The 15,527-nt window shown below is 40.0% G+C and overlaps 1 protein-coding gene across 1 annotated transcript; it reads right to left on the reverse strand.

Annotated features, from left to right (window-relative positions):
* Nucleotides 1–12,995: 12,995 nt before the first annotated feature.
* On the reverse strand, nt 12,996–14,881 carry LOC107178939 (zinc finger protein 345-like). The gene is given in 3 exon segments (XM_042970016.1): nt 12,996–13,195; nt 13,198–13,920; nt 14,065–14,881. Coding segments are annotated over 3 exon segments (1,740 nt in total).
* Between the last annotated feature and the right edge of the window lie 646 nt (nt 14,882–15,527).

A 15,527-nucleotide genomic window follows, 5' to 3' on the forward strand; every position in this document is an offset into this window, starting at 1 on the left:
TCAATAAGATACTAGCAAATCGAATTCAACAGCATATAAAAAGAATTATTCACCATGATCAAGTGGGATTCATTCCTGGGATGCAGGGCTGCTTCGACATTCGCAAATCAATCAATGTGATACATTACATTAACAAAAAAAAAGAGAAGAACCATATGATCCTGTCAATCCATGCAGAAAAGGCCTTTGACAAAATCCAGCATCCCTTCTTAATAAAAACCCTTGAGAAAGTCGGGATAGAAGGAACATACTTAAAGATCATAAAAGCCATTTATGAAAAGCCCACAGCTAACATCATGCTCAATGGGGAAAAACTGAGAGCTTTTTCCCTGAGATCAGGAACACAACAGGGATGCCTACTCTCACTGCTGTTGTTTAACATAGTCCTGGAAGTTCTAGCATCAGCAATCAGACAACAAAAGGAAATCAAAGGCATCAAAATTGGCAAAGATGAAGTCAAGCTTTCGCTTTTTGCAGATGACATGATATTATACATGGAAAATCTGATAGACTCCACCAAAAGTCTGCTAGAACTGATACATAAATTCAGCAAAGTTGCAGGATACAAAATCAATGTACAGAAATCAGTTGCATTCTTATACACTAACAATGAAGCAACAGAAAGACAAATCAAGAAACTGATCCCATTCACAATTGCACCAAGAAGCATAAAATACCTAGGAATAAATCTAACCAAAGATGTACAAGATCTGTATGCTGAAAACTATACAAAGCTTATGAAGGTAACTGAAGAAGATTTAAAGAAATGGAAAGACATTCCCTGCTCATGGATTGGAAGAATAAATATTGTCAAAATGTCAATACTACCCAAACCTATCTACACATTCAATGCAATCCCAATCAAAATTGCACCAGCATTCTTCTCGAAACTAGAACAAGCAATCCTAAAATTCATATGGAACCACAAAAGGCCCCGAATAGCCAAAGTAATTTTGAAGAAGACCAAAGCAGGAGGCATCACAATCCCAGACTTTAACCTCTACTACAAAGCTGTATTCATCAAGACAGCATGGTATTGGCACAAAAAGACACATAGACCAATGGAATAGAATAGAAACCCCAGAACTAGACCCACAAACGTATGGCCAACTCATCTTTGACAAAGCAGGAAAGAACATCCAATGGAAAAAAGACAGTCTCTTTAACAAATGGTGCTGGGAGAACTGGACAGCAACATGCAGAAGGTTGAAACTAGACCACTTTCTCACACCATTCACAAAAATAAACTCAAAACGGATAAAGGACCTGAATGTGAGACAGGCAACCATCAAAACCCTAGAGGAGAAAGCAGGAAAAGACCTCTATGACCTCAGCCGTAGCAATCTCTTACTCGACACATCCCCAAAGGCAAGGGAATTAAAAGTAAAAGTGAATTACTGGGACCTTATGAAGATAAAAAGCTTCTGCACAGCAAAGGAAACAACCAACAAAACTAAAAGGCAACTGACAGAATGGGAAAAGATATTTGCAAATGACATATCGGACAAAGGGCTAGTATCCAAAATCTATAAAGAGCTCACCAACTCCACACCCGAAAAACAAAGAACCCAGTGAAGAAATGGGCAGAAAACACGAATAGACACTTCTCTAAAGAAGACATCCGGGGGGCGCCTGGGTGGCTCAGTCGGTTAAGCGGCTGACTTCGGCTCAGGTCATGATCTTGCGGTCCGTGAGTTAGAGCCCCGCGTCGGGCTCTGTGCTGACAGCTCAGAGCCTGGAGCCTCTTTCGGATTCTGTGTCTCCCTCTCTCTCTGACCCTCCCCCGTTCATGCTCTGTCTCTCTCTGTCTCCAAAATAAATGTTAAAAAAAATTTAAAAAAAAAAAAAAAAAAAAAAGACATCCGGATGGCCAACAGGCACATGAAAAGATGTTCAACGTCGCTCCTTATCAGGGAAATACAAATCAAAATCACACTCAGATATCACCTCACGCCAGTCAGAGTGGCCAAAATGAACAAATCAGGAGACTATAGATGCTGGAGAGGATGTGGAGAAATGGGAACCCTCTTGCACTGTTGGTGGGAATGCAAACTGGTGCAGCCACTCTGGAAAGCAGTGTGGAGGTTCCTCAGAAAATTAAAAATAGACTTACCCTATGACCCAGCAATAACACTGCTAGGAATTTACCCAAGGGGTACAGGAGTACTGATGCATAGGGGCACTTGTACCCCAATGTTTATAGCAGCACTCTCAACAATAGCCAAATTATGGAAAGAGCCTAAATGTCCATCAACTGATGAATGGATAAAGAAATTGTGGTTTGGGGCACCTGGGTGGCTCAGTCGGTTAAACGGCCGACTTCGGCTTAGGTCATAATCTCACGGTCAGTGAGTTCAAGCCCCACGTCGGGCTCTGTTCTGACAGCTCGGAGCCTGGAGCCTGTTTCAGGCTATTCCCTCTCGCTGACCCTCCCCTGCTCATGTTCTGTCTCTCTCTGTCTCAAAAATAAATACAACGTTAAAAAAAAAATTTAAAAAAAAAAGAAATTGTTGTTTATATACACAATGGAATACTACATGGCAATGAGAAAGAATGAAATATGGCCTTTTGTAGCAACGTGGATGGAACTGGAGAGTGTGATGCTAAGTGAAATAAGCCATACAGAGAAAGACAGATACCATATGGTTTCACTCTTATGTGGATCCTGAGAAACTTAACGGAGACCCATGGGGGAGGGGAAGGAAAAAAAAAAAAAAGAGGTTAGAGTGGGAGAGAGCCAAAGCATAAGAGACTGTTAAAAACTGAGAACAAACTGAGGGTTGATGGGGGGTGGGAGGGAGGGAAGGGTGGGTAATGGGTATTGAGGAGGGCACCTTTTGGGATGAGCACTGGGTGTTGTATGGAAACCAATTTGACAATAAATTTCATATATTAAAAAAAAAAAAGCAGTTTTTAATAAAGCATGTAGTCTCCTGGGCAGGAAGACCTACACAGTCATTTTGAGAGGACATTCATTTTATACTTTTAATCTGGGGAGTAAAGACAAAGTTTCTAAAGGAATTTTCATACATTAAAGAAAATGAATAGGATCTTGCAAGTCTGGCTATTGTCAAGGCAAAGGGTCTCTTTACCTCTAAAAAAGCATTAAATTAAGGCATTTCGGAATTCCTAGAGGAATGTCATTCTCTGCAAGTCTCAAGAATGTATCAATTGTGCTTCAAGTTGAAGGAAAGTTAACTAGAGAAAGCATGAGTGGGGAATAGAAGAGAGAGAGGAGAGAGGAAAAATACCAAGCAAGGTCCACAATGTAAGCCCAGAAGCCCAACGGGGCTGAAACTCATGAACCACAAGGTCATGACCTGAACCAAAGTTGGCAATTAGCCAGTTGAGATACCCAGGTGCCCTGATTTTCACTTAGTTCAGACTCCATGTGATTCCATACAGTATTTTTTTTTTCTGTGCAATTCTTATTTAATTCAACAAAATATCCTCCAGTTTCTATGAGCTACACCCAGGCTTCTCTATGATGGACCACTTTGGCAGGAAGATTAGAGTTAATAAGCAATCAAAATTAAGCGGTTTCATGAAAAATGTTTACTTTTCCCCACTCTCTAAAAATAATATACATAGAAAAGCTGCCCAGGATGAGAACAATCACCATACATGACCACATTAGGATAGAAGCTAGGTATGGTCGACAGGGAGGAACCCACTAAGGACTATGTGAACAAAGGTTTCTGTCCTGTTGTCTCAGAGTGGCCCACAAAATAATTGCTTACCAAATATGTACTTTTTCATCTTCCTGTGAATTACATTCTTTCTCTTGGAGGCCCCAGACTTCTGATTCTTCCCTCCTCCTCCTCCACTGTCTTCTCCTCCTTGTCTCCTCTTCAAAGACATATATACCTTCCTTTTCCTTTCTTTGCAATTTTCTTGTGTTTGTGGAGTCTCCATACATATACTATTAAATTTGATTTTCTCCTGTTTACCTCATGCTACTTGATTCTTGGTCAACAGTGAGAACTTCCCATGAGGTTCCAATTCATGCTTTTGTATATTCTTCCAAACCATATTTAGCTCTTTTATGCAATCCATGTTTTGAAAGAAAAGTAAACAGAAAGGCAGGACACAGCATCTATATTCTGGGGGAAATATGGGACACCTATTTTCAAGTCCTAAAGTATGATGATTAACTCACATACATGTTCCTGAGGTACCCACCACAGCACCATGTGACCTGTGTGTGTGCACAGAGTAAAAGCTCAGCAAACACTGCCTTAATGATGTATCTATGTTACGTTCCAAATACAGGCTTTCTCAGACTAGAACTGTTCCAAATACTGTAATGGGTACATACATCTAACTCACTGATCTCTGTTCTCTAGCTTATGGCTTGACTAATAGTGGCTTCCTTGAGATTTCAACAGACCACTGATGCTGGGGAAAGAAGGAACCTGATGTTACTAGAAGATCAAGCTTGACTGTGGTAGACAGTGGCCTTTTCTGATGCCAGCAAGTCTTAGGATCTTATCGAGAATCATTCAGGACTGTAGCACTGTATCCCCTACCTATCAATGCTGAGTAGTTCTGTGATTCCCCCCTTAAAACTCCCTGCTTGCTATGAGACTTTGTAGATTTTCTACAACTCCTGTTTCCAAGAACTAAAACAATTCAAATATTATGGCTTTCTAATAAATCTCATCAGGTCCCTACCTCTGAACATATTCTCGTGCGTCTAGGCCCTTTGAGGATCATCTCCAATATCTACTGTAACATGTGACATTTTAAAGTTATGCCCACAATGATTACATCATCCAATATGCCTGCCTCCATAACTGTCACTGATCAAGGGGTGGGGAGTCACGGTAATCATTATCATGCTTCTCAGTAACACACGGAAATTCAATTAAGTCATAAAGATTAAATAGCATTTCCTGAATCCTCAGAAACTCACCATATTTGCCAATTCCTTATTTCCATGACATTTATTCATCAGATGATGCCACCAAGAGCTGCCTGTGACTTCGGAGTTTCAAAAGGGAGCCACCTCGAGTTCCCACCTTACACTGGAAAGAGATCTTTACATTTTCTAACTTTCTATCCCTTTCCTACAACATTAAATAATATAAGATAGGTTAACATTGGTATTGGGATAACACTTGGTACACATCATTAAAGACAATTATGTTTTAGTAATGAAAATGTATTAAGTTCACACATAGACTAAGTTATGCATTTCAAATCCACTCTATAAACATTGTTCAAAGTCTAGAATACACGCCTTCAGAAAGTATTTGTTGATAAAATGACTGGGAATAGACACTTCCATAATTTCCCAGCCTGAGGTCATTCTTTAAACATGTGTATGTGTAATTGTATGCATTGTGGTAGAGTTGGTTATGCTCTAATATCTCGGAAGACTTCATCATTTCAACCACACCAACTGACATTCTCTAACTATTGCTGTGATGAAGATATACCAGTGCTTCACTGCACTGCCACCTCTTGTTTCCTTAAAGACCAGTTGGGAAATTATTTTCTCCATAATATTCAAGAAGATTTTTATTTTGGGGCACCGGGGTGCCTCAGTCAGTTGGGCGACTGACTACAGCTCAGGTCATAATCTCGTGGTGCGTTCGAGCCCCATGTCAGGCTCTGTCCTGAGAGCTCAGAGCCTGGAACCTACTTCTGATTCTGTGTCTCCCTATCTCTCTGCCCCTTCCTTGCTTGCTCTCTGTCTCTCTCTCTTTCAAAAAAAAAAAATAAATAAACAATAAAAAATTTCTTTAAAGATTTTAGTTTTAATATGGGGAAAAGAATCATGTTCTCAACACCTGTGTCATGAGGACATCACTGTCTTCTCCAAAAACAGCATCTCCATGGAAATTTTCTTTATATATTGTGTATTGTGTTGCCTTCATCTTCCATGGGAAATGACACACGAGTCACACCAAATGAAGAAGGGCATGTTGTATCTTTGATGCATCAACATCAGCCACATAATTTTCTGAAACCACTCACAATAAATGAATTTTGGAAGTAATTTGAGAGTAGAAATATATTAGTATTTGCTAGTCACAAGGGTCAGATAGGGTTGAGGTGGGAAAAAAAACAAAGCACACACTGAAATTAATGATGCCATGCAAAAATTGATCCATTTAGAGTTAGCTGGAGGAAGATGGCGGCGTAAGAGGACGCTGGGCTCACCGCATCCTGCTGATCACTTAGATTCCACCCACACCTGCCCAAATAACCCAGAAAACCACCAGAAGACTAGCAGAATGGATTCTATGGAGCCAAGCATAGACAAGAGGCCCACAGGAGGGTAGTAAGGGCGGAGAGGCAGTGCGTGCTACACGGACTGGCAGGAGGGAGCCAGGCCGGAGGGGCACCCCACTGGCAAAGCAGAGCCCCAGAGTCTAGCTGGCAAAAGCGGAGGGGCCAGACGGAGTGTGTATCGACAGCAAGCGGGAATTAACATCTGGAAGGTTATAAGTTAACAGCTCTGCTCGGAGAGCAGGAGGGCTGGAGGACAACAGGAAGGAGAGTTGTTGAGCCCCAGATGACAGACAGAGCTCAGCTTGGCGGGGAGGAAAGGTGCTCGCCAGCGCCATCTCCCTCTCCCATCCCCCAGCCAGAATCCCAAAGGGAACCAGTTCCTGTCAGGGAACTTGCTTGCACCGAGCAAACACCCAACGCTGTGCTTCTGCAGATCTATCCCTCTGGCAACAGGTCTGACTCCCTCCCGGTGCTGTAGGGCTCCTCCCAACTCGGGTCACCTAAGGAAAAGCGAGCTGAGCCTACCCCTCCCGCCCCTCTGCAACTTGCTGATCCACCCCAGCTAATACGCCAGATCCCCAGCACCACAAGCCTGGCAGTGTGCAAGTAGCCAAGATGGGCCACACCACCCCACAGTGAATCCCACTTTTAGGAGAGGGGAAGAGAAGGTACACACTAGTCTGACTGTGGCCCCAGCGGTGGGCTGGGGGCAGATATCAGGTCTGACTGCGGCCCCACCCACCAACTCCAGTTATACACCACAGCACAGGGGAAGTGCCCTGCAGGTCCTCACCACTCCAGGGACTATCCAAAATGCCAAACGGAAGAATTCCCCTCAGAAGAATCTCCAGGAAATAACAACAGCTAATGAACTGATCAAAAAGGATTTCAACAATATAAAAGAAAGTGAATTTAGAATAATAGTCATAAAATTAATCGCTGGGCTTGAAAACAGTATAGAGGACAGCAGAGAATGTATTGCTACAGAGATCAAGGGACTAAGGAACAGCCAGAAGTAGCTAAAAAATGCTATTAATGAGCTGCAAAATAAAATGGAGATGACCACAGCTCGGATTGGAGAGGGAGAGGAGAGAATAGGTGAAGTAGAAAATAAAATTATGGAAAAAGAAGTAGCTGAGAAAAAGAGAGATAAAAAATCCAGGAGTATGAGGGGAAAATTAGAGAACTAAGTAATGCACTAAAGAGAAATAATCTATGCATAATTCGTATTCCAGAGGAGGAAGAGAGAGGGAAAGTGCTGAAGGTGTACTTGAAGAAATAATAGCTGAGAACTTCCCTGATCTGGGGAAGGAAAAAGGCATTGAAATCCAAGAGGCACAAAGAACTCCCTTCAGACATAACTTGAATCGATCTTCTGCACGACATATCATAGTGAAACTGGCAAAATACAAGGATAAAGAGAAAATTCTGAAAGCAGCAAGGGATAAACGTGCTCTAACATATAAAGGGAAACCAATAAGACTCGTGATGGATCTCTCTTCTGAAACTTATCAGGCCAGAAAGGAATGGCAGGAAATCTTCAATGTGATGAACAGAAAAAAAAATGCAGCCGAGAATCCTTTATCCAGCAAGTCTGTCATTTAGAATGGAAGGAGAGTTAAAGGTCTTCCCAAATAAACAAAAATTGAATGAATTCATCACCACTAAACCAGCCCTACAAGAGATCCTAAGGGGAATCCTGTGAGACAAAGTACCAGAGACATCACTACAAGCATGAAACCTACAGACATCACAATGACTCTAAACCTGTATCTTTCTATAATAACACTGAACATAAATGGACTAAATGTGCCAACCAAAAGACATAGGGTATCAGAATGGATAAAAAAAAAAAAAAAAAAAGACCCATCTATTTGCTGTCTACAAGAGACTCATTTTAGATCTGAGGACACCTTCAGATTGAAAGTGAGGGGATAGAGAACTATTTATCATGCCACTGGAAGTCAAAAGAAAGCTGGAGTAGCCATACTTATATCAGACAAACTAGACTTTAAATTAAAGGCTGTAACAAGAGATGAAGAAGGGCATTATATAATAATTACAGGGTCTATCCATCAGAAGAGCTAACAGGCATAAATGTCTATGCGCCGAATACGGGAGCCCGCAAATATATAAAAAAATTACTCACAAACATAAGCAACCTTATTGATAAGAATGTGGTAATTGCAGGGGACTTTAATACTCCAGTTACAACAATGGATCTATCAACTAGACACAGGATCAATAAAGAAACAAGGGCCCTGAATGATACATTGGATCAGATGGACTTGACAGATATATTTAGAACTCTGCATCCCAAAGCAACAGAATATACTTTCTTCTCAAGTGCACATGGAACATTCTCCAAGATGGATCACATACTGGGTCACAAAACAGCCCTTCATAAGTATACAAGAAATGAGATCATACCATGCATACTTTCAGACCACAAAGCTATGAAGCTTAAAATCAACCACAGGAAAAAGTCTGGAAAACGTCCAAAAGCATGGAGGTTAAAGAACACCCTACTAAAGAATGAATGGGTCAACCAGGCAATTAGAGAAGAAATTTAAAAATATATGGAAACAAACGAAAATGAAAATACAACAATCCAAACGCTTTGGGATGCAGTGAAGGCAGTCCTGAGAGGAAATACATTGCAATCCAGGTCTATCTCGAGCAACAAGAAAAATCCCAAATACAAAATCTAACAGCACACCTAAAGGAACTAGAAGCAGAACAGCAAATACACCCCTAGCCCAGAAGAAGAAGAGAAATAATAAAGACGAGAGCAGATATAAACAATATAGAATCTAAAAAAACAGTAGAGCAGATCAACGAATCCAAGAGTTGGTGTTTTGAAAAAAATAAACAAAATTGATAAATCTCTAACCAGGTTTCTCAAAAAGAAAAGAGAAAGGACCCAAATGAGTAAAATCACCAATGAAAATGGAATTATTACAACCAATCCCTCAGAGATACAAACAATTATCAGGGAATACTATGAAAAATTATATGCAACAAACTGGACAACCTGGAAGAAATGGACAAATTCCTAAACACCCATACTCTTCCAGAACTCAATCAGGAGGAAACAGAAAGCTTAAACAGACCCATAACCAGCGAAGAAATTGAATCAGTCATCAAAAATCTCCCCACAAATAAGAGTCCAGGACCAGATGGCTTCCCAGGGGAGTTCTACCAGACGTTTAAAGCAGAGATAGTACCTATCCTTCTCAAGCTATTCCAAAATTAGAAAGGGAAGGAAAACTTCCAGACTCATTCTATGAAGCCAGTATTACTTTGATTCCTAAACCAGATAGAGACCCAGTAAAAAAAGACAACTATAGGCCAATATCCTTGATGAATACGGATGCAAAAATTCTCAATAAGATACTAGCAAATCGAATTCAACAGCATATAAAAAGAATTATTCACCATGATCAAGTGGGATTCATTCCTGGGCAGCAGGGCTGGTTCAGCATTTGCAAATCAATCAACGTGATACATCACATTAATAAAAGAAAAGATAAGAACCAAATGATTTTGTCAATCGATGCAGAAAAAGCATTTGACAAAATTCAGCAACTTTCTTAATAAACACCCTCGAGAAAGTCGGGATAGAAGGAACATACTTAAAGATCATAAAAGCCATTTATGAAAAGCCCACAGCTAACATCATCCTCAATGGGGAAAAACTGAGAGCTTTTTCCCTGAGATCAGGAACACAACAGGGATGTCCACTCTCACCGCTGTTGTTTAACATAGGGTTGGAAGTTCTAGCATCAGCAATCAGACAACAAAAGGAAATCAAAGCCATCAAAATTGGCAAAGATGAAGTTAAACTTTCGCTTTTTGCAGACGACATGATATTATACATGGAAAATCTGATAGACTCCACCAAAAGTCTGCTAGAACTGATACATGAATTCAGCAAAGTTGCAGGATCCAAAATCAATGTACAGAAATCAGTTGCATTCTTATACACCAATAATGAAGCAACAGAAAGACAAATAAAGAAACTGATCCCATTCACAATTGCACCAAGAAGCATAAAATACCTAGGAATAAATCTAACCAAAGATGTAAAAGATCTGTATGCTGAAAACTATAGAAACCTTATGAAGGAAATTAAAGAAGATATAAAGAAATGGAAAAACATTCCGTGCTCATGAGTTGGAAGAATAAATATTGTTAAAATGTCAATACTACCCAAAGCTATCTACACATTCAATGCAATCCCAATCAAAATTGCACCAACATTCTTCTCGAAGCTAGAACAAGCAATCCTAAAATTCATATGGAACCACAAAAGGCCCCGAATAGCCAAAGTAATTTGGAAGAAGAAGACCAAAGCAGGAGGCATCACAGTCCCAGACTTTAACCTCTACTACAAAGCTGTATTCATCAAGACAGCATGGTATTGGCACAAAAACAGACACAAAGATCAATGGAATAGAACAGAAACCCCAGAACTAGACCCACAAACGTATGGCCAACTCATCTTTGACAAAGCAGGAAAGAATATCCAATGGAAAAAAGACAGTCTCTTTAACAAATGGTGCTGGGAGAACTGGACAGCAACATGCAGAAGGTTGAAACTAGACCACTTTCTCACACCATTCACAAAAATAAACTCAAAACGGATAAAGGACCTGAATGTGAGACAGGCAACCATCAAAACCCTAGAGGAGAAAGCAGGAAAAGACTTCTCTGACCTCAGCTGTAGCAATTTCTTACTTGACACATCCCCAAAGGCAAGGGAATTAAAAGCAAAAATAAACTATTGGGACCTCATGAAGATAAAAAGCTTCTGCACAGCAAAGGAAACAATCAACAAAAGTAAAAGGCAACCAACGGAATGGGAAAAGATATTTGCAAATGACATATCGGACAAAGGGCTAGTATCCAAAATCTATAAAGAGCTCACCAAACTCCACACCAAAAAACAAATAACCCAGTGAAGAAATGGGCAGAAAACATGAATAGACACTTCTCTAAAGAAGACATATGGATGACCAACAGGCACATGAAAAGACACTCAACGTCGTTTCTCATCAGGGAAATACAAATCAAAACCACACTCAGATATCACCTCACGCCAGTCAGAATGGCCAAAATGAACAAATCAGGAGACTATAGATGCTGGCAAGGATGTGGAGAAACGGGAACCCTCTTGCACTGTTGGTGGGAATGCAAATTGGTGCAGCCACTCTGGAAAACAGTGTGGAGGTTCCTCAAAAAATTAAAAATAGACCTACCCTATGACCCAGTAATAGCACTGCTAGGAATTTACCCAAGGGATACAGGACTACTGATGCATAGGGGCACTTGTACCCTAATGTTTATAGCGGCACTCTCAACAATAGCCAAAGTGTGGAAAGAGCCTCAATGTCCATCAACTGATGAATGGATAAAGAAAGTGTGGTTTATATACACAATGGAGTACTACGTGGCAATGAGAAAGAATAAAATATGGCCCTTTGTAGCAACATGGATGGAACTGGAGAGTGTGATGCTAAGTGAAATAAGCCACACAGAGAAAGACAGATACCATATGTTTTCACTCTTATGTGGATCCTGAGAAACTTAACAGAAACCCATGGGGGAGGGGGAGGAAAAAAAAGAGGTTAGAGTGGGAGAGAGCCAAAGCATAAGAAACTCTTAAAAACTGAGAACAAACTGAGGGTTGATGGGGGGTGGGAGGGAGGGGAGGGTGGGTGATGGGTATTGAAAGAGGGCATCTTTTAGGATGAACACTGGGTGTTGTATGGAAACCAATTTGACAATAAATTTCATATATTGAAAAAAATAATAATTGATCCATTTAATCTTTTGAAGCATAACAGCCTATACATTAAGCTTAACTTTGTATTATTCCTTATTATCAGTATTTTGATGTATGTCTAAATAGAGAGACTGATGTAGTACTTTCTCCTGTGAATTCTGTGACATTTATTGACATTGGATGCTCAATTAAATATTTCTCTAAATATTTATAACTTTCAAGTTACCTTCTTTTATGCACTGTCTGGTGTTGGCTAAAGTGTTCATTTACTATGTAGGCCTTTCCTCATTCATTAGGTCTGTAGGATTTAATCTCATGTGTACTTTGGGATATCAATTAAGGATTCAAGTCCACTTAAAAGCATGGCAACTTTCTCTACATGTTAGTTTCTCTCCTGAAAGATACCTATAATCTTGAGCAAGTTGTGAGTTCCAGCTTTGGTTGGACACATTCTTTAACTCTGTAATGTTTCTTCTCAGTATAAAGTCTGAGATATTGAGAAGGTTTCAGTAGTTACAAAAGTTTTACCACATTCTTCACATTTAAAGTTTTTCTCCAGTATGAATTCTGTGATACAGAATGAAGCTTCACCTCTTATTTGTAAGCTTACCAAATTCTTATATTTGCAAAATCCTCCCCAGTATACCTTCTCTGGTCAGGAGTCAGGGTTTAGCATTGCTTAAACACCTGGCCACATGCTTTAGTGTTCAGTGGTTATATTCCAGTGTAAATTTTCCAATGTAAAGTAAGGGGTGAGCAGTCCACAAAACATTTTTCAAATTCCTTAAATTTGGAAGATGTACTCCAGTATGAATTCTGTGATAATTACTAAAGTTTGAAGAGTGATTAAAGACCTTATTACATTCTTTATATTGTTAAGGTTTCTGTCAAGTATGAATTCTGTGATGTTGAGTAAGTTGTAAGGTTCGGGTAAAGACCTGGTCACATTCTTTACATTTGTAAAGTTTCAATCAGTATGAATTCTGTGATGTTTAATAAGGTGTGACTGTCGGCTAAAAGCCTTGCTACATTCTTTACATTGGTGAAATTTCTCTTCAGTATGGATTCTGTGATGTCGAGTAAGCTGTGGATAGTTCTTAAAGGTCTTGCCACATTCTTTACATTGGTAAGTTTTCTCTCCAGTATGAATTCTGATATGTTGAGTAGGTCTGAGTGCCATTTAAAGGCCTTGCCACATTCTTTACATTGGTAAGGTTTCTCTCCAGTATGAATTCTGTGATGTTGGTTAAGGTGTGAGAGCTGTTTAAAGGCCTTGCCATATTCTTCACATTGGTAAGGTTTCTCTCCAGTATGGATTCTGTGATGTCTAGTAAGGACTGAGGGCTGGTTAAAGGCCTTGCCACATTCTTTACATTGGTAAGGTTTCTCTCCAGTATGGATTCTGTGATGTTCAGTAAGCTTTGAGTGATGGATAAAGGCCTTGACACATTCTTGACATTTGTAAGGCTTCTCTCCAGTATGCATTCTGTGATGTTGAATAAGGGATGATTGCTGGCTAAAGACCTTGCCACATTCTTGACATTTGTAAGGTTTCTTTCCAGTATGGATTCTGTGATGTCCAGTAATATCTGAGGTGCAGGTAAACGCCGTGCCACACTCTTTACATTGGTAAGGTTTTTCTCCAGTATGAATTCTGTGATGTTGATTAAGGTATGAGTGCCACTTAAAGGCCTTGCCACATTCTTTACATTGGTAAGGTTTCTCTCCGGTGTGGATTCTGTGATGTTCCTTAAGGTATGAGTGCCATTTAAAGGCCTTGCCACACTCTTTACATTGGTAAGGTTTCTCTCCGGTATGGATTCTGGAATGTCGATTAAAGCCTGAGGGCCAAAAAAAGGTCTTGCCACAGTCTTTACATTGGTAAGGTCTCCCTCTAGTATGAATTCTGTGATGTTGAATAAGGCTTGAGGGCCAGTTAAAGGATTTGCCACATTGTTGACATTCCAAAGATTTCTCTCCAGCATGAATTCTGTGGTGTTTAGTAAGAGGTGAGTCTTGGGTAAAGGCCATCCCACCTTTTTTAAGTTTGTAATATTTCTCTCCAGTATGGATTTTCCTGTGTCCATTTAGCGATGACCCATACTTAAAAGTTTTACCACAGTCTTCACATTTGTAAGGTCTCTCTCCAGTATGCACTAGGTGATTTTGAATTAGTGTTGAGTGCCAGTTGAAGGCTTTGCCACATTCCTTACAAATGTAACCTTTCTGTCCAGCATGGATTGTCTTATTGATATTAAGTCTTGATGACTCACTAAACACGTTCCCAGGTTCATTGCATGTGTACGGGTTTTTTCCCACATGACTCCTCAGATGATCACCAACATTGGAGGACTGGTTAAGAATTTTCCCACACTCAGTATATTCAGAAGGATTCTCTCCCAAATGTATTCTCTTCTGTCTAATAAGGTTTGAGCTTTGATAAAAGACTTCCCTACATGTAGTACAGTCACAACGGTTCCCTGGCAAAGGAGTCCGTAGATATTTATTAACATTTGACTCCTGGTTCAATATTTTCTCAGATTCACTGCAATGAGCAATTCTGTTTTCATTGAAAATGCTGTGGTTTTGTTGTAAGGTCGACTGCTCAGGGAAGGACCCCTCAAATGGATACCACTTACCATTTTTGTCTTCCTTTTTCAATCTCTGACTTTCAGAAATATTTGACTGAAAGGTTAATGCAATCCTATTGTCAAAATGGTGCAAAGAAGTATTTTCAGCATGGACTAGGTCACTTTCCAGATTCTCCAAATTTTTGTCCTGCAAATATGTCTGTTTGACCACTTGATTTGAGCCTTTGACTGTAGAAACACACTGCCTTGCAGAAGTAGCCATCTTAGAAAGGGTGGTTTTCCAAAACGTTTTATATCCTTCACCGTTTCGGGCAGTGAGACTCGTATAATGGGCAGTTGTCTATGTTTGCATATGTGCTCCATGAGATCTTTGTTGCCTTTGTCTCTCCCCAACACTGTTCCACTCTATCACTAAGCGTCCATTCTCATGGGCACAATGTTTACATCTATCCACTAACACTCTTTGGAAAGAAGTTTCTCTGCACATTTTTGGAAGGGGGCTCTGGGTATCATTTGAAGATACAGCTGATAGGTAATGGATAAAGGTAAAATCATCTCACTTTCTGCTGTCAGATAAATACAATCAATATTTCTTATACACAAAACTGAAATCAGAGAACTTTCACTTCAAGAAAAATGAATCATTAGTCTTTCTACAACACTCAGATTGTATTTGAATTTAATCCCAAATATGTTTTTATAAACTTACTGTTGGCATATTTTACAACATTGATGGTGTTTGTTTATTTAGAAATGAAAAGTTTTGGCATGCCTGGGTGGCTCAGAGTGTTGCACATCTGACTCTTGGTTTCAGCTGAGGTCATTGTCTCACCGTTTATGAGTTCCAGCCCCACATTCCGCTCTGCACTGACAGTGTGGAGCCTGCTTGGAATTCTCTTGTCTATCTT

This window comes from Panthera tigris, chromosome E2 (assembly GCF_018350195.1).
Source record: "Panthera tigris isolate Pti1 chromosome E2, P.tigris_Pti1_mat1.1, whole genome shotgun sequence".
Classification (NCBI taxonomy): Eukaryota; Metazoa; Chordata; class Mammalia; order Carnivora; family Felidae; genus Panthera; species Panthera tigris.